Below are 23596 nucleotides of genomic sequence, written 5' to 3'. Positions count from 1 at the left end.
TATGTTGCTGCGGTATTTTACACGCCTACCTTCCAAGTCAGTCTTTCACTTGCTTTACCACAGCACAATCATTAGTCAGTTCCAGCAAAATATAAGTATTATATATTTCCATTAAGAATACATGATGGTCCAGTGTAATTTCCAAGATTCTTGGGAGTTATGTAGATCATCCCAAACAACTGTCCATAAAACATTTACACTGCACCATTATGTATCTGTATATGCCACATATTTTACAGCAAAAAATAACTGAGGTTTTTTAGAGTAATACTTAAAAGAAGGTTATAAGTTTTATTTTTCACTTCCTTCCTTGAATGGAGCCACCTTACCTTAATACCACACGGGCATCATCTCTCACATGGATATGGATACCTCATGCAAGTTTGCATTTTTTTAATATTACTTTTTTATATACACATCACTACATGAACAAAACTGCTTCTCTTGCCACCGAAATGCAGTCCTCTGGTATGAATGTGACAGTTATATAAACAACATACAGCAACTTTATGAAACAAGGACCTGATTTCCACCAACTTAAGATGGGCGTAAGGACTATGGGTTTGCAGGATCAGGCCCTAATTTAGGACAGCAAATGAAGAGGGGTTGTGTTATTTTAAATATATAGCTGGACGATATATATTAAGTCTCTCAGTCAAAATTGGCAAACCTATGTGCAATGGGGCCCTGTTCTCAGCTAGGGCCTCCAGTTGCTACTGTAACACAACAGCATGCACATCAAGAACCAAAGCAATCACACGAACTTATTGCTACAACCCTTTACATCTGCATGCACACTCACTTTCAAAGTTGGTATCTTTATGGAAGATGGTTCAAACTGACTGGAGAGATGCTGAAGCATGTTATATTCTATCCTTCACATCATATTATGCTTAAAAGCCTCAACAATTTCCCTCAGGCCCTGAAAATATAGCTAGAAAATATATCTCTAATGACCTCTCCTTAAGTGGTACTTTGGAGAAGACATTCATTGGTGTATAACATGATGGAGTGACGGTGCCCCATGGAAATATGCTTATGAATATATGACATAACTGGAATATGTTTTATGCTACATATGCCCTGTAACATATCTATGTAAAGGTTATGATCTACTGAATCTAATAATCCTATTTGTATGCATGTATCATTTTTGTACTCAAACTTATGAATACTGGCTTGTTTTCTAAACAGCCTTAGTAGAGCATTTGGTCAGCTTCTTGAGAAAGGAATGTGCAAATTAGGTGCCCAGTCAAGAAACACTTAAAGGACAATGAATCTTGTAAGGCTCCAATCCACGTAAGAAGTCTACCTGAGGACATTCAAGGAAGCATGTGAACCATGGCTGCCACCTATTAGTTCTGAGTCATGCATGGACAGGTGACTTGCCCATGTGACTCCAAAACTCCATCTTGGAGCTGGACTTTGCATAGGAGAGAGGAGGGGGTCTTCACCCACACAAGAAAGTCTATTTAAGCCTGTGGAAGACCCCTCCATTTGGTCTTCAGCTGGCTAAGGAGATAGCCTCTCCACCCCCAAGGGTACCTAAAAGAAACTGGAACAAAGGACAGTAACTGCAGGGGGTGTGAGTGCTTGCTGGACCCAGACTAGAAGGAGACTAGTCTGTAAAAGGAAGCTTACTGGGTGAGGTTTTTATCTGTATTCAGTTTTCTTAGACATAGACTTGCGTGTTCTATTTTATTTTGCTTGGTAATTCACTTTGCTCTGTCTGTTATTACTTGGAACCACTTAAATCTTACTTTCTGTATTTAATAAAAATCACTTTTTAATTATTTATTTAATTAACTTTATTAATTAACCAAGAGTATGTATTAATACCGGGGGGGGGGGGCAAACAGCTGTGCATATCTCTCTCTCAGTGTTATAGAGGGCGAACAATTTATGAGTTTACCCTGTATAAGCTTTATACAGGATAAAACAGATTTATTTGGGGTTTGGACCCCATTGGGAGTTGGGCATCTGAGTGTTAAAGACAGGAACACTTCTTTTGTTGCTTTCAGTTAAGTCTGCCACTTTGGGGCACATGGTTCAGACCCTGGGTCTGTGTTGGAGCAGACGGGCATGTCTAGCTCAACAAGACAGGGTGCTGGAGTCCCAAACTGGCAGGGAAAGCAGGAGCAGTAGTAATCTTGGCACATCAAGTGGCAGCCCTATGGGGTTTCTGTGATCCAACACGTCACAGATGGGTTTGCCTTTTTCAATTTGGCCCAAACAGAAAACATGTTTAAAACACATTGCAGGCAATTAGATGGCCCAGGGGATTGGTAATAAAATGCAGAACCTTTCGCTTCTGTGTTTCTGGCTCCAGTCTATCCAATGCTAGCAATGATGAAGTCACTGCCACCTGGAGGCTGGCAGATGAGTTGTAATGAAACCACTCCCCCTGCTCCCAAGTTCATGCACCAGTACACTTCCTTGTGCACAGGTATCCATATCATGTGGAACACTACCACACTGGCAGTGTCTGTGGAGAGGCAAAGGATGAGGGAAGACTCCAATTTACAGATGATCTCACTAAGTGGGCAGTCTCTTGATAGCACTGTGAAGCTTGCTCTACAGTCACTTTTGCTGAATCTGTCTGGTTCCTCATGGCTTCCCACCCTTTTGGAGTCCGAGTAGGGTGACCATATTTCCCAAAGGGAAAATGGGACACCACATAGGGCTAGCCTGAGTTGCTCACCCGAGCCCCCCTCCCTGGGCAGGGCTGGCCAGAGCCGCTCGTCCAAGCCCTTCCTGCCCCCTCTGTGGCACAGGACTGGCATCACTGATTGCCCGAGTCCTGCCTACCTCCCACCTGAGCCATGCCCCCTCATGGGGTCGGCATCACTGCTAGCCAGAGCTCTGCCTGCCCCCCACCCAAGCCCTGCTTCCCCACCTTGCATGGGGCTGGCATCACCACACACACACACACACACGTTCCTCCACACCCCACTTTGATAGAAGTGGGCATTTGCCCCATTTGCTCTTGCCAACTGATCAAAAAGGGACTGTCCCAAGCAAAATGGGACATATGGTCACCCTAAGTCTGAGCAGTAGCATTTGCCACAGAGGTAAATGATTGTGTGAGGTGCATGGAAGTGAGAGCCCAGGCTATCAGTGCACAAGGAGTCAGTGCAGCATTTAAATAGAACTTGCCTTTTAATATATTCTTCTACAGTTTTACTTCATTAGTCACTGGTGCCTTTTTCATTCTTTTTTTCTGTCCTAACCCCCCTCAGTTATGCTCAAGTCTGGACTTTATAAAGAATGGTGCTTACATAAAACCTGTAGCTTGCCAGAACTTTTAAGGCATCTGTGTTCTGTGGATTCCTGTGACTTAAGCTGTATTTTGGAGAGGTTATATTAAGCAAAACAAATGTTAAAAGCCATAGAGATTTTTATAACTAGCCAAAATCAGTGAGGAAATGGTAAATTATTTACATGTTACATACCCAGCACAAAAAAAAAAAAAAAGTTAACTCAGTTCTAGTTTTTTCCTTAATGCAGTTGTAAATCTGACAGATAAATACCAGCTCAAGTCGTTGAGCATAATGAAACATACAGAATCCATACACCCAGCTCACTGGCTCCAGTACAGATGCTTATCTACTCTTCCTGGAATATTCACTGCACATAAACAAAAACTTGACATGTCAGCACCAGTGTTCAATTAGGCACAGAATCTAAATGGCCCAGACAGAGAAAAAATGGAATAGAGTTCTCAACAGTACAGATAGGGAATACCATGCAAATCAACCAGTTTGCCTCTACCTTACACCATTCCAGCTAATACCTGATCTACCCAGTTGTCTGTACCTCTGCAGAGATGAGGTCTCCCTCACTTCCATTGAGTCCACTCTACTGCCCACTTGCATACAAAGTGTTAGAAAACCTTAGCTATGGGCATCATGCCACTGCTCTGTCTAAAACAGACTGACAAGACAGGACACAATGGGAGACTCAGGGAAAGAAGGTGGCTTAAAAAAATTTCTCTGTTTTAAAAAAATAAATCTACTTTTCCTACTATCTTTCTCTCCACCGTGAGGCAGTGTGGAATGGTTAGGGAGAAAAATAAGGGGGTGAATTGTGTTCCCTCATGTTATTTCAGTCGTTGGACAGTAGAAATAGTGAAGACCAACCTGATTCTTACTTTGTTGTGGCTTAAAGGAAAAAATCAGACCAAAGCAGAAAACACATGGAAAACAGAGAGTTAGCAAACCTGAACTATGCAGGCTTATTCAAGTTTACCTAGGGAGCAAGATATTTGGGCTCCTGAGGACCCAATATACACAACCCTATGGAAAAGGCATATGCATCTTGTGCTCCATAGCTCCCCTGCTCGCTGCCTGCTACTTACAGAATTTAACCCTGCAAGTTTAGAACCACGTTTGTTTTACAGATCCCATGATGTTCAGTCCCCATTTGGATCGCTGTCTCCAACACACAGTGCATGCTGGGTTGTTACGCTGGAGCCATCACCTCAACCCCAGAATACCTGACTTTTGCTTCAGCCATATAATGGGTCAGATAAGCGCTTTATAAAGGATGTGGCAAAGTTTTACATAATTTCCATTGGTATATTGGTTCTTAATCATTTTATTTTTTAAACAGATTACACAGTCATCTGCCACCAAATTTAAATCTGAGGCTCTGCTGAAGAAAGGCTGCCTGTGAAGTGGAGAGTTTATGTGCTTGAAGAGCTGACATAGCCTTCAGTACAATATTGCTGAAAGGGACACAACAATACACAGGTTACTGCTGCAGAAGTGAGAAGATACTTGTGGCAAGCATTTTCAACTAGGTGCATAATGAAATAGTATCCTTCATTCTACAGGTCACTGTAACCAATTGAGAATTCAGGATGGTGAAAAAAAACAGAATTAAAAATTAAACGTTGGCTGATGTCAGCTACTCTGTTGGAAGGATCATCCTCCTATAGAGATTCATCTTCTGCTATTAATGCATGTCCCCCGATCATTTCTGATTAACTCCCATAAGAAGAGAGAGATTCAGAGAACAAAGCATTGTAAATACCATACCATGCAGGGGGTTTTCTGGACACCACTCTGGATTTTGAAAGCTGCAGCACTAATATCTTCAAATCGAATCAGCTTATTGTAGGTTGGCTGGCTGCTTCTACTGTTTGGCTGAGTGACTGGGTCAAGGGCATCTCTGAGCAATTCCTCATTGTGGCTCACTATCTTCATTTCCCAAGTCTTCACGTCCCCATTCAGGTAGTCCTCCTCCCCAAAATCTTTCAGTCTCTCGGGGTTGATGGATGGTGGCCGCTGCCCAACATGGCCATTTCTAATCAGCCCCTCCTTACAGCAATGATGTTCGTAAGGTGTTGGGGCATCTTGTTTTTTCACTTTCCGGTCACTCCTAAGAAAGAATGAGAAATCATCTTTGAGAAAGCAATGAAAGTCTGTATGATTAAAAGATTGACATCTATTGTTTAAGAAGGACACCACGCCTCATCTTCTCTTTCACTCGCATGCCTCAGACAGACAAAAATTAAGTTATTAATGGACTATCATGTTCCTTGTAGATAGAGAGCCCATGCAGCTAGCCAGCTGGCACAGTAGCCCACAGATACCTGGGCACATGAATAAACCAAGGAATTATCATTCCCTTGCTAATGGGGATGTACCTGTGCACCATATGGAGCTAGATTTTCATGAGTGCTCAGCACCAATAGCTCTAATTTGTTCAGTGGTTGCTGAAAAATCTGGTCCTGTGTTTGCAGCACTACTGAAGTCTGGAAAAAGACAAATGGCTGTGACACAGCACTCCCTTAAAGCTCATAATAGCAGTAACAGGTGTGATTATATCATACGCATCAGGTGGCTGCTTCTCTGCTCTTAGATACTTGCAAAGTATGCAGTTAGCAGCCATTATCTGGCATGTGATGGGGATGGGCTGACTGCAACAAGAGCTAATAATTATGCTCTACTATGAAGCCAAAGGACGACAGCTCCTAAGCCCCAATTTAAAACATTCTGTACATGGATAAACACTTGAAAAGAGGGGAGAAATAAAGGGAATTCACCCTTTGGGACCGATCAGAAAAAAGAAGAAAAAAAGGATGACAACTAAAAAATGCTAACACCGTACATAGGCATAGGTTGTGCCAGTGGATCTCCAGTCTCTTATTAGCTTCTCTGAGAGATATGCACATAATGCACAAGTGTAGCTACCTGAATTCATTCATTCATTCCTAAATATTTTTAAAAAATAAGTAAATTAGCAAGTCATCAAATCAGTCTTACAAGCAGTTAACCAAACCACCAAACAACCTATGCCGATGTGTAGAGCCAAATTGAGCATTCATTTTCACCGGTAATACCCATGGATTTCAAAGCAGTTTCATAAGCAGAATCTGACTTAGTCCCAGGATAGGAACTATACTTTATTGCCAACATTAAAATAAAACCCTCACTTAAAAATATGAGGGGGGTGGGGAAGTATACATTTAAAATATTAAAAATTAGTGACCTAGGTACCAGTGATCATGATCTGGTTACGTTTATTTTGTGCAAAAAAAATATGGCATCGATCAGTAATAGGGCCACTTTTCCAAAACTTAAAGCAATTGTCAACATAACTGACCAAGAACATAAATTAAAAAAGGTGGGAAGTTTTAACAAAAATTAATGGATGGCCAAAAACCCCACAATTCCAGACATAAAAAAAAAGTTACACTGGGCAAAAAGTTGTCCTAGTTAGAAGAAGATGGGGGAAGTGGCAATAAAACAAAGAATTTACATATAAAGAGGGGAATTAAACAGCAATGAATAAGTGAAAAATTATAGGCAACTGATAAGGGAAGCTAAAAGAATAAGTGAAATATCAGTAGCCAATAGGTTTAAGATAATAAACCAGCATGATTTAAACATTTGGGAAAAAACCCCAAACCTAGGTCAGGTATAGGTCCATTGCTAGATACAGATGGTATAACTGTAAATAGTAATGTAGAAAAAGGTAGAAATGTTTAATAAATATTTCTGTTCTGCATTTGGAACAAAGCTGAAGGATATAGCCATCCTATATGATGCTGTGGATGGAATAGAAAGGAACAAAGGAAGCTGTGAAGCAGCATCTCCTAAAATTCAACATTTTCAGATCAAAAGACCTGGATAACTTACACCCAAGAGTTTAAAGGATTTAGCAGAGTTCTTAACCACTAATGTTAATTTGTAACAAGTCTTGAAAAACCAAATTCCAAAGGATTGGAGGATTGCCAACTCAATTTCAACATGTCAGTCCTAGGTACAAGAATGCAATGGTTGATTTGAGACCATCAACAAAGACTTGGAGGCTAAAATTAAAATTAATGCCTGTTGGCATGGTGTCATGGAAGGTAGATCAGATGATGACAAAAATATTTGCTGGTAAAGTTTACAGCTAAAGATTGGTGGGGAAGTAAGTAATAAGAGGGCAGGTTACTGTTGTAAAGTAATCTGAACTGCCTGGTTAAATGGTCACAATCCAACAAAATGCTTTTTAATACAACCAAATGCAAGGTAGTACACATGGGAACACAGCATGCAAACTATGCCGATAGGATGGAAGACTCTTGGAAAACAAGCGTCTCAGAAGGACTTAGGTGGGTCATTGTAGATAATCGCCTCAGCATGTGTTCTCAGTGCAATGCTGGGGCAAAAGGGGCTAAATATAAAAGTGGTATATCAAGTCGGGAGGTGATCTCGCTTCTGCGCACAGCATTGGTAAGAGTAATGCTCGACTACAGCATCCACTTCTGAAGTCTGCTCATCAAGAAGGATGTGGAAATATTAGAGAGAGTTCACAGGAGGACACCAAACATTATCCAGGGGTGAGAAAACATACATTAAATGTGAGGCTTAAGGAGCTCAATCTAGTCAGTTTATCAAAAAGAAGGTTGCGAGGTGACTCAATCACTATGTATAGATATTTACACACAGAGAACACAGCTGATGGGGATGGGGGAGCTTTTCAACCTTGCTGACAAAGGAACAACAAGATCCAGTGGCTAGAAGTTGAATTTAGACAGGTTCAACCTTGAAATAAGACTCAGTGTTCTATCAGTGAGGGTTATTCAACATTGAAACAGTTCACCTGGGGTGAGTCCTCCATCTCCATCACTTGGAGTCTTTAAAAGGAGATTTGGTATCTTTCTAAAGTATTTTCTTTAATCCAGCCTCTGGGAGAAATGCTGTCTCCCGGCCCCGGTGTGCTGGATGGTGGTGGTGGTGGGTCTTTTCTGGCCTTGGAATCTGTAAATCTATGAATCTGCTGTTCGTTCTCAGCCTTCATGGGCCATGGAGAGAACAGAAAGCTCTGAATTGGCTTTGCAATGCTCATAATAGTTACAGCTCTACATTATGACAATGATTCTAATCAAATCTCATGCTTCAAGACTTCAGCTGGTTGCCTGCGGGGGCCCAGGAAGGAATTTTTCCCCCTGCTGCACAAGTGACCAGATGTGTTATGGATTCCTCCCCACCCTGACACCTTCCTCTCAAGGACTGGTCTCAGCTCGCAACCGGCACCAGATGGTGTAGGCCAGTGCTCTGATATGGTACAAAGAATCCTCTTTCCTTGGCTAATCTGTATTGCTCAAGGTCCAACCAATTGCCAGATTTGGAGCCATAAAGATGTTTCCCCCAGATTGATTGGCAGGGACCTTGGGGTTTTTTTCCCCCCTTCCTCTGAGCCTGGGGTGTGGTTCACCTGCTGGGACCAGCCAGGCATATCTCATACCACCATCTCCCGATCATTAAAGGGGCCTTGGGCACAGGTGGCACCTTGGTCTCTCCTGTTCTCTGCCTGTGGCACACAGCTGTTCAGTCTCCTGAGGATTGAAATGCTTTAATCTAACTCAAGAGGTTGGGCTCAGTGTAGGGGTATCTGGGTGAAATTTAATGGATTCTGATATTAAATTTGTAATGAAAGAGGGGCCAGGGCTCAAGCAATTTTTTTACATTAAGAACGGATGCGGGAAGCCCACATGTGCCGGGGCTATGAACTGCCAAGCCTAGAGGTGTTGGGGCTCAACCCTGACACAAATTAAGCACGGATAGGAGGTTAGACTAGATGATCTAATGGTCCCTTCTGGCCTTAAACTCTTTCAATTCATAGTTTCATGAAGTACTCAGAGGTACTGTGGTCTAGTAGATTGATCACTGAACTGGAACTCAAGAGACCTGGGTTCTATTCCTGGTTCTACTATCCTGCTGTGTGAAATTGTCAAGTCACAGCACTTGTGTGTGTATTTTTCCCCTCCTCCCATCCTTTGCCTGTCTAGTCTACATAGATTGTGAACTCATCAGGGAAGATACTACCTCTTATCAGGAATATGGACAGTGCCTAGTGCAATGGGGCCCCAAGATTGGTAGGCACATCCAGGTACTACTGTAATGCAAATACAGAAATAATGAATCTGAGGAGCATATAGTACATTCCCTGGACTGGTTGTATTCTCAAAATTACATCTTCATTTCACTCGAGACAAATTTTTCATGGGAACTGCTAGGTCATATTAGCAAGGCTAGTTTTATCCTCTCTTATCAGAAGATATTTTTATTATTATTATTAAGTGGGACAAGACCAGCATTCCAAATCATTATCTTTACAAGTTATTTGTTGGAGATCATAATGTATAGCCCTGTGCATGAATTCTCATGGACTGCAGTCCCTTGAACAGATAAAGGCCAAACTTCCAAACACGCTTGGAATTTAGGAAGCGACTTATGGAGGGAAAGATATAAAACAGAACAGCAGCAATTGAAAAGATAGGAGGTAACTCCCTTGCTCATACTTCTAAGATTTCAGTTCAAAGGACTGAATGATTTGTAAGGAAGGAACAGATACTAGACACACTCCGATTTTTCTATTGCTATTAAAACCCCCCACAAAAACTCTTAATTAGCTTAGACTGATGTAGATCTGAGGCTATGATGCGAGACTCCCATCATGCATTCATGCCATCAAATGTTTTTCTCTACAAGAGAAGAGGCCAAAAGGGCAGATTGGGGATTTTGGCCTTATTCCTGGGATTTCCTTGTTTTGGCCCAGGAAAGGGCTAGAGAGAGGTGGAAGGGGAATAAATCAGAATCTTAGACTTTGTCTAGTCTACAGTTTTGATGGCTACAGGAACGCTGTGCCAAATTGCCTCCTGGCATAACTCCATTGACTTCAGCAATTACTCTAGTTTACTTTGTCCACATGAGAGCTCCCGCTGCTACTATGTTACCACTGGGAAATTCTTGCCAAAGAGATTAGCAGCCACATCACCCAAGATACAGCTTCAGGTTAAGGTATGTGCTGATTGTCTCATATGTATTTTATCTGTCTCATCAGACAATAAAATTTTTCCCTATAAAACCCATCTGGATGTGCCATCTACCTATCGAGAGCTCATGATCTGTAGAGGTCAACAGCTGATTTGAGGGTTTGCAAATCCACCAATATGTAACTTATTGCCATGCCAGGTCATGTGCATTTATCTTCCTGAAGGCAGTTTGTTTACTTTGCTTAACTCACTTCTTCATGTGTATCTTTAGCAGAGACTTACTTACAGTTAATGCATGTATAAAAACAGGCAAACAACAGTCTGTGCAATGAAAAGTAGAAGCATGACTTGTCATGCACCATGACAGTAAGTGGTATATGATTTAGTGGTCAGATCTAGAGCTGAGCAAATAACTGATTTTTCACTTCAGTGGCCCAGCCAGAAAACCAAAAAATACAATAAAAATGGTGGTTTGCTTTGAACTGAAACTGAATGGTTTTGTTTTTTCCCCTCAATAAAACACAAAACGGAAAAAATTTTGTTCAGGTCAAATGCAACGTTTTAAACGTCAATTAAAAATGGTTTAAAAATCAAATGTCAATTTTAAGTGACATTTCAAAATGAAATATCAGTTCAAGTAAACATTTAGTTTCAAAAATGTCATTTTGAATTAACATTTCATTTTGAACATATCTAGAGAAAAAATGTCAGCATTGTCATAACAAAAACTATTGTGACTTTTCCAAAATTTTTGTTTTCAAGGTTTTTTGGCCAGATTATTCACAATTCAGGTCAAATTCTCAAATAGTTTCAGTGCCCTGGAAAAATTTATTTCTCAGTGAATTTGTTATTCGTAAGGGGGAAGGGGAGAAATGTGCCCAGCTCAAATATATTTGTCACACAATGTAAATCATGGCTGTTTCCAAATGAATCAGCTGTGCTTTTCAATCGATTCTCCTAGAAAAGTTCAGTGAATGAGCTTCTTTATTTCCATGTGATGCTCCAGCGCACACATTAAACAAATATCCAGCTGTCAAAGTTTTATTGCATGCCTATAATTCATGCCATTTCACCTTCAATGTGGTTAGTAAAAAAAACCATGCAAACATGGCTTATAAACCTACTTTTCTGTGAACAGTTGCTCAGCATAACTGGAAAGAAAAAAAAAAGATCCATATGGAGACATTCCAAAGAGAATGAAGGAACTGTAGGAAAATTTACTTATACAGATAGTTACTCAATGCAAAGTCTTAATGCAGCTGCATGGTCATTGTTTTGAAATATGCTCTTAAAATGATGAATAAGTTTTGTCTTTTGTTTTGTCTGCTTTCAAAACTCCCAGCATTGTAAATTAAGCAAAGTAGCATTTGGGGAAAAGAAAATTCTGCACACTTTATTCGAACCACAAAATTGCCTTTTTTGTTTCAAGGAGGAAAGAAATAACCACTTATTATAGTTATCTTGCAGTACCTCGTCAACTGGCTAAACTCCACACTCAGATGCAACGTAACTGCTAAATGAAACCAATAGGCATAGGACACATATAAGAGGACAAAATCTGATCCACTTAGCTCATTTTGCAGTAGATAGAAAGACTGCCAACAGAGTATTACGGGCAGAGATGACAGAAATATGGACATCCATACAAGAAGTCACTGTATGGCTTATATTAGCCTAAGATGATACAGGAATGTAGAGACGGCTGGATGTTAAAATACCAGAGGCCTCCCTGCCTTCCCCCCATCCTCCAGCCAAAAAAATCTTCAATTTAAAAGATGATAAAATGTTTAGGATGGCTTGAGAACATTCTAACTGGGCATTTATAATTTCAATCTGTTCTGATACAGCTAATTTCACTAATTTCACATTGGGCTTTGAAATAGGTTGTATTTACCGGGGTAAGTACTTCTGGGAACACCCACTGAGTAAAGAACTGCTCTAGTAAGAATAGGTATGCTATCCTGATGCCACATCGACAGGTCAAATTCAAGACCAAAATGCAAATTCAATGAAATTTTAAGATGATGACCTTATATAGCAAACCTCCCACTCCTAGAAGAAATCATTTGAATCTTGCTGTTCAAACAAGCAAATCTTGTGCATTCTGACAGCTGGTATTAATGAGTAAATAGTAATTAATTGCACAAGATTTTGTGGTGCCAGGGGCCAGTCAAAGCCTTAATTACTACTTATTAAAAGATAGAAGGGTACCTGTTGCTCTTGTAAATAGATTTTACTTACTTGTGGAAGTACGGTTTAAACAAAGTTGATTACAACATTTTCCAAAGAGCGTTCCTCAAATCAACATGCTCAATAAATCCCCATGACATCTAAACCTTACCAGCTTCTGATGACTTGCACACCCTGTCCCTTTGAAAATTGAATATGCTGACAATCTAGTGGAAAGTGACAAAAATGACTGGCTATTTCAGCCATTTTTAATACTACGGTGTGGTTTGTGTGTGAAATACTTAATTTTGTTATCTACTTTCATTTAAGAAATTATGGACTCTAGTACAGTTCAAGAAAAAATTGTTTATGTATATCGAAGATCATACTTCATTTATCTGTTCTTATGTGGTCATTAGACTACTGGAAAACATGCTAGCTTATTTAGAGATTACTACTGCTCACAGTTCACCAGAATTTTTGCTATCATTGTATGATAAGTAAAAGATAGTCCATGGAAATAGTTGCAGTATCTATCATATAACTGTGAACACAAGAACAAGCCTTTATTTATACAGGCTGTCACAGAACATTTCCTGCCTAAGTATATTGAATTCTCAACAGTATGGGAACAATATTAGAAAGGTGATATATTTTATTTCAGTTATAAGACAACGGGTCAAATTCTGCCCTTAGTTACAGTAAGGGGACCTGTCTGATTTTTATGTGTTTCACTAGTATAATTGAAAGGAAGGATTTGATTCAATGGGCCAAATTCAGCCCTACTGCACGTGGGTGAAACTCTACAGATGTTAATAGAATTGTACCTGCTTGTGTGGGCCAAATTAGGTTCATTGGACAAAGCTTTCCTAACACAGGCACCTAACTTCAGGCACTTGAGTGCACTAAGGTCAATGGGAGTGGAGGTGCTTACTTTAAGTACCCAAGTTATGCATGTTTTGGGCAGTGAATCTAATGTGGCCCCCCAAGATAAGCAGGTGCAAATCCACGGGTAATAACCATTCCAGAATGCTAGACAAAAGGCCATTCTTCCCCATAAGGGCAATGACTGAATATTCAGTCTCCTTATGAGTGTAAAATATGAAGTTATGCAAGTGTTATTTGTTAACTACAAGAGATACCTCCAAGTCCATTAGAAAGCATCAAGCTTTCCATGTTATTATAGGGTGCCTGCTTCACCAACTACTACGTAGCCATGAAGAAACTCCTGAACATGCTAGAGGATATAGCCACCCCAGGCCTGCCTAATATCTGACCACCAAACCCCGACAAACTGTCCTGCTCTAGAACACTGTAGAATGTAGCCAACTGACAGGATCTGAGAACTGTGAATTACCCTGGTTACTCTCGATTGCTCCTCCCAGAGAGGGGTTTCCTTTCATGGAGGAAACTCATTCATATGAGTTTGTGTAGTGCTCTTGAATATTTACAAGAGAGGTCACAGTTAGGAGTCAGAATGTTCATTTTTTTAGCTGTAGCACAGTCAGAAGAGCCAAGATTGCAGCTCTCTTCTGTGGTACTGGAATTGCTATCACTTTTCTTCGCTTCCACAGGAAGTTTACTTGGGCATGCCTTGGAGCCCAGCCCTATAGGGTAGGCTGTTTGCTTGCTATATATCTGTTTGAGTAGCAAGCCCAGAGGGCATTAGAGTCCAGCTTCCTTTGTTCTGATGTTATCTAAACCCAACAAATGAGGCCTTTCTCAGAAGGGGGTCTCTTTGTTTGTTTAAGGTGAGGATGGCTGGATTCCAGGTCCCCAGAATTATAGAAGGTTGCCTTGTGGAGGCAAAGTGGCCTCAATTGATCACACAGCCTGTTTGTTACAAGTAGCCGAGCTAGAACTCATGTGGTATAAGGGAAGCCTTCTCTTATTAGAAGGTCCATTTTCTAGGCTTGACCCCTCCAGTATTTCTGGAGTCAGAGGCCTCAGAGTCAGGCTGGATATTTTCTTTTGAGCTAAAGAGGTAAGTGGAACGTGGGGCTTGTCTGATGTCCCACTCATCATGAAGTAGTTGGATAATTGTAAATATATAAACATATTCCTTCGGGCACTCATGCCCCTGAACAAATAGACAACAGACTAAGTGGTGTTTTATGTGACTAAGCTATGAGGAACCATGTCCGCATGGATGGCCAGTCTGGAAAAAAAAAGAAGAAGAAGAAGAAGTTTTTTCGTAACAAGAGCTGCAGTCTAGATGCACAGCACATTCCTGGCATAAAGAAAGTGATAACAGATGGGTTGTACCAGGGGAAAGGTTCAGGTCCAGAGAGATTTCTTCCCCCGTGTCACACAATGTCCAAAGCTGGGCTTGTTCATCAGTTCTGAAACACCCACACTTTTTTAGAGAACAAATGTGTTCTTGATGCCCTTGACAGGACCCATTGGCTTTCTTACACCACACTCCAAATAGTTCTGGAAAAATTAATGAAGGGTTTGCCAGAGAAGCATCTGACCTTTCCCATTGAACTTCCAGGCCCCCATTTATCAGTGATACCATTTTAAAAGTCAGACTTCCCTCAAATCATCTGGAAGCTGGGTAAAGTAGCATGCCAACACTGGGAGTAGGAGGACACCACTTTTGTGAAGGGTTCTCTAATGATAGTGCTTACTGTCTGGCAATAGTTCCTCTCGAACATCTGTGCGCAAGTCCCATGCTTTGCATGGGCAAAGAACGCTTCTGCTTTTTTTCCCCCTTTGCTGTTATGTTCATGACAGATTAAAAGACCCTGGTTCTGAGCTTGGATAGCTCGGGAATGCCTATGAAACCCCTACACAGCTGCCTGCACTCAGATTATTCAGGTCAAGAGGGAAAATAAACGGAGCGGGAGTGCAGTGAAAGAGGGAGGTATTTGCTAAGACCCACAGAGAAGTCCCCAATCCCTAGGTCCCGCCCATAATGCTGTGCTGTGGCTGAAACCATCAAGGAACTGCGGATGGTCTACTGAGTGTGAAATCCAGAGTTTTGTGGGGTTGATGGCAAGTTACAATTGGGGCACAACAAGCTTCTCATTGATGAGTCGATATAAGTGACCAACAGAATTTGGATCTACAAGTTAAGTTTCAGCTCTAGTACAGACACTAAGAGACAATACTGTGGCTATTAAGGGAGGATGTTAGAAGGGTCATTGTATGTGTGTTTATTTCTATATGATCCAAAACTCCTCTGCATAAGTCACAGTGGACAATGGTAGTGTGCAAATTTGCTAGGGATTATTTATGCATCAACTCCATTCTGATAACGCCAGTTCATGTGGATAAGCCCCCAATTTATTTTAACAAACATCAAATCTGGGCTTAAAAAAAAAGAAAAGAGCCAGATTCTTTTATAACCAATAGGCCCACTTGCAGTTTGCATTCAAGATAAGGGCAGTCAGATCTCATGCTTCTAAGTCTCAAATGACTACGAGGGATGGAAAGATTCCTACCTCCGTAAAACATTACTTAGCTGAGGCCTGACCCTCCAAGATACTGAACATCTCGTTAAAAATGCTAAGCACCCTATCACCTCTCAGGAGTGGCTCAGCAGTTTACAGGAGCCAGCCTTTGTGACACGCATTACAGATTTTTTAAAAAAAACCTTCCTCAGAAGCAGGTATGGGCCTCTACACTTGATGGACTAGAAGTCTGATTGACCAAGACAAATACTGTAGACCAATCCTCCAGTCAATGGTAGTTTTGGACTAAGGACTGCAGATTCATAGATTTTAAGGCCAGACGGGATCATTATGATCCACCAGTCTGACCCTTCTGCATAAGACAGACCATAACATTTCACCAGAAATTTCTGCATCAAGCTTATAACTTGTGGTTCAGCCCTATGTTCTGAAGTGCATTGAGAACAGAGATCAATGGAAAACAAATCAATACTTGCATATTTATAAGTTATAAAAGCATCACCACCAGAAGCAATTATAAACTGCAATATCAATTTCGATGTATTTTCTCTATCTGCGTGTTATAGCATTAGCTTCACTAATTCAGCATCATCATAGGCAGAGGCAAGTCAACCCCTTCATTAGGCTTCAGCCTGACCAACAGTCCTGTCTGAACAGTCACTGTGACCTCAGTCCAAACAAACGCCATTGCTTAAAGCTGGCAGTATTATCCCTTTAACGATCTGACACCTCCTTAATATGGGAATTAAAAATGTCGCAGCACGATGAGTTTAAGTAGCTACACTTTGTATGGTTCATTCCCTGTGATGCTAATGCTACAATAATTCCGCAAAGTCCCTCAAATGGATGGAGGCTTCTTCCTTAAGAAAGTCAAATGAACAATATTTACTTCAAGGCTGGCTGCATCGGTTAGGAAAGTGAAGGATCAAAGCTAAAATGGTTGTAAACATTTTTATAATTTAAAAAAAAAAATCTTAAAATGCAGAGTTCTGAGTTTATTAACCAAATGCGAAGTTTTCTATTAGTTTTCATGTAAGAAATGACAAACAGCACAGATGAGAAGGGTGGTCTTGTGTTAGAGGCACTGGACTCAACTCTGGAGATATAGGTTCTATTCCTGACTCTGCTGAAAACTTCTTACATGACCTTGGAGAAGTCACTCTCTCTCTCTCTGTAACTTAGCTCCTCATTTGTAAAAAATGGAATGATAATACTTCTGTCAGTCTTGTCTGTGTAGGTGGAAATGCTCAAATGTGTGCTTAACTTTGGGGCTACTGAATATTAAGCACAAATGTAAGGATTTGCAGGATCAGGGTGTTGGGTTGTAAGATCTTCGGGGCAGGGAACGTTCATAGCTGTCTGTACCTAGCACAACTGGCCATTGATCTCTGCTGGGGACTCCACACACTATTGTAATAATTATATAATAATTATAATAATTGACAGTAGACCATGATCACCAGCAGAAAGGCATCTAACATGCCATTAACACCAGATTCCAGAAATACACACAAAATAAATGTCCGACAAGACCATTCATTTTTCAACATCTCATTGACCACTTCAGGCCTTTTTCCATCAGGATATGTTTACAGAAAGGTAAAATCTTTGAATCCCATAGATAAGTCAATTCAGTCCCCATCTGTACTGGTGGGACAAGTTCATTCCCAGCGCTGCTCCACTGATTCCAGTGCAGTGACCTCAGCGATCACTTTGGCCCACTAAGAGCTTTAGAAAACACTGAAAAACTACAATCACTTTTGTTTTTCTAGGGAACTGGGAAAGGAAAGGGAAAACAAAAAGCATTACCTATAAAGCAGAGCAACAAAATACACAAAGAGGTGAAGCACAACTCCAACTATAGCACCATAAGGAGGCAGAAGGGATCCAGGGGAAGCGATGCCCGCAGCTCCAACCCCAGGTACAGCCCGGGGGCCGTCCATCACTCGTAAGTAGGAGAAAGGAGCAATCTAGTTCTAAGTCACAGAGCAATATTCTCCAACCTTTGCCAGAAAGGATCATAGTCTTCCTCTTCCCTGGAGCATTCCCTGGGAGTTCTGTTCTTTAAAAACTTGGAGTAGAGAAACTGCGCTGCAAAATTCATAGCAATTCCCAGTGTTAGCCAAAGTGGCGAGACCCCAGGCAACTGACTCACTTGCCTTTGGACTGTACCACCGCTATCAAGCCTGGAAGGGGTGTGTGCTCTGTAGGCGACTTGCTGTAAGCAGCTCTCCAACTCTAGACAGGGCAAAATAAATGACTTTGAGAATTGGCTGCTGCTATTTAAAGAGATTATTTCCCAGGCCAGCCTGTCCCTGTCAATTTGAGTCAGGGCCTGGATTATACTTAGATGACATTCAGATGGCAGAACATGCAAAGCTTTAGAGACTTAGCTACAGAGCATGGTCTAGGTTTGTTAAATGGATCGTGAAGTTAGCAACATTGACTTCTGCAGAAAGAAACCGCAAGGAGAAGCTGCCACTTTCCTGAGGAGGTTTGTGAATTCACAATGGGGCGTTTTACTGAGACCTGGGTTTTTATACTACTTAACCCACAAGCCTAGGAAGCAGAGTTTAGCATGCTGGATCCTTGGAAGTCTGGAATCCAAGCCCTGAATTCAGCAGTGTCAGCAGCAAAGTTGCTGAGTGATGGGCTGCTTTGCTCAGGGTCTTCATAGTAGGAGAAAAGACTACACAGCTCATTCAGGGAAAGTAGGAAGAAGAGCCCTTTGGGGCTGGAGGTACAAGATTACAGTGACATGTCTCGTAGGTTAATTCCAGGAGCATTACCAAAAATCAGTGGCAGAGGTACAGAGCTGCAAGACTTCCGTATTATTGGTGCAGAAAGATACATTAGGAACAGGGAATCTCACTTCTTTCCCAGGTGACAGAGCATACAATTTAGACTGCTTGGGAACCCCTGCATTACTGCAAACTTGTCAAGTGTACCACCACAGCCGCAGTCATTTTCTCTCCTTCCTCCCCACAACAGGCCTGTAGGCATTCACCCCCTCATGCGTACTCCCCAAGCTGTGACCCAGTTGCTGTGCTCTCCCTCAACTCTCCACACTTCCCCCCGCCTTTCCAGTTCTCCACCTCATCAGCTGTTTCAGGTGGGGAGGTGGCCTTGGCTGGGAACCATGAGAGGCCACGCTACACGCAGTCTCATCTCAGCAGAGTGCCACGGGTGCAGACACACCATGTTCAGGTCAGTGGCTACAGCCTTGTACATGTGAGCTAAGTCCAGGGCCATTGTATTAAGGGGCAAGGAGGGAAGGTGAGTGGACTTTCAAGGAGTCGTCAGCTGCTTTACTCAGAGAACATTTGAAGTGTGGGGATAGAGTGGATATAGGTTCACACTGCTCCTGTTGATATAAACCAATGCTCTTCATTTAAAATGTTCGGAGAAGGATCCTATTATTATTACAAGCATTTATGAGGCACTCCTAACGAATTGCCAAGTGCACTTCACATGGTTTCAATTAAAGACAAAAACATTTCCCAAGGTATAGGGAGCCCCTGCAACATTGCTGCTTTCAGAGCAGAGATGGGGAAAACTTGCACTGAATGTTAGGGAGAAGGGAGAGAGAAACGAGGACCATATATTTCAGGTATAATAAAAGTGGTGAGTGCCCCATGCTGGCCTGGCACCCCCAGGTTGAAAAACACTGTTGTAGATGCTGAAGACTGCTGTCCCCATTTTAAAGATGCTACAAGCCAAAAATTAATACTAATTTTCCATTCTATCACTTCTCACATACCAGCTTCTCAGGAATTTATTTTACTCTTTTAATACATGGGGAAGCTGAGGCACAGACAGACAGTGACTGACCTGGAGTCACACAGTGAGTCAGTGGCAGGGCTGGGAACAGAACCCACAAAGTCAACTTCTGCCAATGACCACATACTTTTAGGTTTGTACAGCACCTAGCACAAAGGAATCCACGTTTGGGACCATGAGGTGCTACTACTATTGTTTGTATTATGGTAACAGGGAATCCTTAGAACTATTTTGCCCAGCAGCCGCCAACCAGTTTACCAAGTTGAGGCTATTCTGGGGAGAAACATTCAAAACTAAACCGCCATCCTGCAAAGACACTCTCCAACTGCTGGGAGAAGACACTTCCACAGTGAGGTTCAGGTCCATGTCAAGTGTCCATATGCCAGACTGAAAGCCTTGCCAATTAAGTTTAGGCTGGAAACGCTGACTGAGCTGTATCTCAGAAGGCGCTGCATTACCAAAATTGCTCTAAGTTAACAGCTGCTATTTCCTTAACGAGAGATAAACGGTTAACCATGCCCTATTATTAGATGTCTCTTCCGCTCATTCTTGCCTGTCAAACTTCATTGTCACTGAAAGCTTCTTACACTCTGCTGGCTTGCACTGCCCAGACACATGCTGGCCCTGCTTATGCACTATACCCCACACTCACACTCTTACCTGCCTTGCTTTCTCCTCTTTTAAAGCAACCGGATTTTATCACCCTTTGTGGGCACCAATTTTATTTTGAATGTCTATAATTATTTCCCTGCACTTGACCTCTCTCCATCTCACTTAAATCCTCTTCATAGCTAGGCAGCCTTCATCTAGGAAGTTAATCTGGTCTTTCTCTCTCCCTAACATCCCTCTCCAGGAAATTGTATTTCCTTCCTTTTTGCTACTACTATTATTAGGAGGAGTCAGATTATGATGGTGCACTTCCCATTGCTGTCCAAAAACGCGAAACATCCAAGCCTGTCTCCAGTACTGAGTAGTAACTCTAGGGTTTAATAATGAGGCACATGATTCCCTTTTTTCTTTACAGAGACCAAGGGACCTGTCTCAGACTCTGTGCACCTTTCACTTAACATTAAAAAGGTCATATAAATCCATATAAAGATATCCCAAAATAGTTTATCTAACGCACATTAAGATTTAACAGAGGTGGTCAAGAAAATTTTAATTCAGAAATTGGAATTGCATAAAAATGATTTTTTCCCCGCACAAGAAAATTTTATTGTTGATTTTTTTTCCAGTTTCTCTTAACAGGAAAAAACAATTTCCAAAGAGATTTGTTTCAGAATTGTGGGTTTTCCTCCCTGCACACACACACACACACACTTTCTTACTCCTCCCCCCCAATATTAGAAAATGGTAAGAAAGTGTGATAACAGCTGTGAAGAGTTGAAAGTATTACTTTCTGTCTAGTAACAACACTTTCAGAGAAAGTCATATTTTCACCTTTCAGAGTAATGCTTCCGAACACTTAGCAGTATTTCCTCACACAGTAAGAAAGTTTGTGTGTTGACACTTTCCCACCTTTTCAAAATTTCCTATGGGAAAAACTCAAAAGGGGATTTTTCCTGCAAATAATTTCATGGAGGAAAAATCATGGGTTTCCATCCAGCTCTAAAATTAAGGGCTTGCCTACACGGCCCAACAGTTGGATTATAGGGGTATGAATAGACACACACACACACACTCCCACCCCTAAAGTACGGCACCGTAACTTCCATGTCTGAACATGAACTAAAAAGTTCCTAGTTTGCATTAATGTTGTTCTGTTTGAAGAGGACTAAATTAACGTGAACTAGGAACCCTTTAGTTTGTGTCCAAAGTGTTCACGTAGGGCAGTGACAGTGCAGGACGTGGCTGTGTACTGCTGTTCACACCCCCACAGTCTGAACTGTGGGGCAGCGCAGACATAGTCTAAGAGACCCCTCCTGTGGGACTTAATTTTAGTGAATTCTGAAGCACCTAAAACCGGGGCAGCTAGACACTGCTTAAGGAATTAAAAGATGGACCAAAAGCCAAACTGCAGATGTGGCTATGAACACCTCACTCTAACAGATACAGCCAAAACCCAGAGTCACATCACTGCAGAACTCCAATGGTTCCAATCCAGACATCCCTCTGGTTTAGGGAGTTTGAATTCAGCCCAGTGCGGAGAGAGAATGAGCTTCAAACTTTTGATCAAAACTCAAATCCAGGAGGTTGGTGCCATCTTTAATTACAGATTTTATGTATAATCTGCAGAGATTAGGTTGTGAGATCAGAAGTAGCATTTGAAATAGCCTATTCACAATGGAAAATTAAATTAGTTCATGCTCCTATACCAACACTTTGCTACAAATATCCCCAGCCCCGATTCAGCAAAGCATTTAAGCAAATGTTTAACTTTAAGCATATTCTTTGCTTAATAGGAATGGTCTGGTTTTAAGCACATACTTGATGCTTTGCCAAATAAGGGCCTAAATCCAATACAAAACTATAGTATTTAAACTGTGTTAACCATATCACCATAAGCAACAACAACGTGGTAGTTTTAGCAGTCTTATTCCTCAGTATTTCATGGTCTTTTCAGGCTTTCCCTCCCTCAGCCCCTCCCCCCCACAAAGCACTGTAGTTGCTAGAGGTACTTTGTGCTGGTCTGAATGATCAAGTAAACATAGCAAAGAAACCCTGAGATTAGCCCCACAACTGGTCAAGTGGACACTGACTAATATTGGAAAAAGGCATTTATAGGGAATTGGATGGCTCATTGGGGGGGATTGTTAATGGGATAGAGAGTCATCACCATGCAGTCACCACACTAGCTCTCTCACACTGCCGCCAAATGCAACTACTCTCAGCTGTGAGGAGGACATCAGTCCACCGGGAGCGGCAGTGAAACATTTCATATTGGCCACCAAACAGCCTTTTGGTCACTACCGGCCAGCAACGGATTTGAACTAATGACCTAGAAGTGAAAGATGCTCTATCCCATTAGCAATCCCCCCCAATAAGCCATCCAATTCCCTATAAATCCCTTTTTCCAATTATTAGTCCCAGTAAGTCAGTTATTTGCAAGCTTTAGTAACTATCACAGTTGACTGAGTGACCCGCAAGGTGCCTTGTTCCCTGCTTGGCTCTGCAGCAAGCAGCATACTTATGCATCTGCAGTACACCATCTATTTTAAGCTTGATCCAGATAACCCTTCACATGTAACCTCACCGTCTGCCTCGTGGATATGAATTACCAGCTGTCCCACAATTAGCTCTTGCATAGCACTGGATAAAGTACATTGTGTTAGATTCAATCATTCTGAACCAGTTCTGAAACTGGAAAAAGAGCACATCCTTCGGGACATGCCATCTCACGAACCTCTTATCAGCCGAGTGCAAAGGGAAGTCACCTAACTATCTAGGGAGTGGTTTGTGCATGTATTTAAAGAACAGTAACCTTACTTCCAAGTCAGCTTGCTACAATGATTTTGGATGAGTTCAAGGTTCTAGCCAAACTCTTTAAATAGCCCTAAGAGCCCTTGTAATTGCTGACTAATTTTTTTTAAGGATTTACTAGACTATTAGCCTTAGTAATACCCTGTGGCAGCGAGTTGCCTAGGACACATTGTCCCTTTCAATCTCTTCCTTGTTCATGAACTTCCCATATTGTGTGTAAGAAGTGCAGGGCTTGGGATTCACACTTTTCTCAGACTCCTTGAATATCTGGATTCAACAAGCTGAACAGAGGAAGCACGTGAGCCCTAACTTTCAGCCTCCTTCTATGAAGCAGTTTAACTCAGAAACCAATTTACTACCACCACATTTTGCTGATCTTGCATGGACTTTTTGTTCTTTGACTCAGCTTTAAATGCCAAGTATTGCAATTATGCTGGCAAAACACATTTCATAGGAATGCAATTAGTTTTGTAATTGTATGGGGGAAGTAACCACAATTTTGAAACAAAACAATTTGAACAGGGCTACAGAGTGAGGG

At 41.5% G+C, this 23596-nt stretch overlaps 1 protein-coding gene across 3 annotated transcripts in view; it reads right to left on the bottom strand.

Moving 5' to 3' along the window:
- The window catches only part of LOC125639659 (L-threonine ammonia-lyase-like), a 49854-nt gene extending 31762 nt beyond the window's left edge, over nucleotides 1-18092 (bottom strand). The window contains exons 1-3 of one of the 3 annotated variants that reach the window (XM_048857220.2): nucleotides 17668-17947; nucleotides 11398-11424; nucleotides 5040-5382 (exon numbers count right to left, since the gene is read on the bottom strand). In XM_048857220.2, the coding sequence (XP_048713177.1) occupies nucleotides 5040-5382; nucleotides 11398-11424; nucleotides 17668-17801 (504 nt within the window). In that variant the 5' untranslated portion in view covers nucleotides 17802-17947. Of the gene's footprint in view, nucleotides 1-5039; nucleotides 5383-11397; nucleotides 11425-17667 lie in introns of all 3 variants that reach the window. The other 2 variants (XM_075130793.1, XM_075130792.1) reach the window with 2 other exon arrangements.
- Between the last annotated feature and the right edge of the window lie 5504 nt (nucleotides 18093-23596).

The sequence above is a fragment of the Caretta caretta genome, chromosome 7, assembly GCF_965140235.1.
Source record: "Caretta caretta isolate rCarCar2 chromosome 7, rCarCar1.hap1, whole genome shotgun sequence".
Taxonomy (NCBI): Eukaryota; Metazoa; Chordata; order Testudines; family Cheloniidae; genus Caretta; species Caretta caretta.
This window is presented reverse-complemented; position numbering and strand designations above follow the sequence as displayed.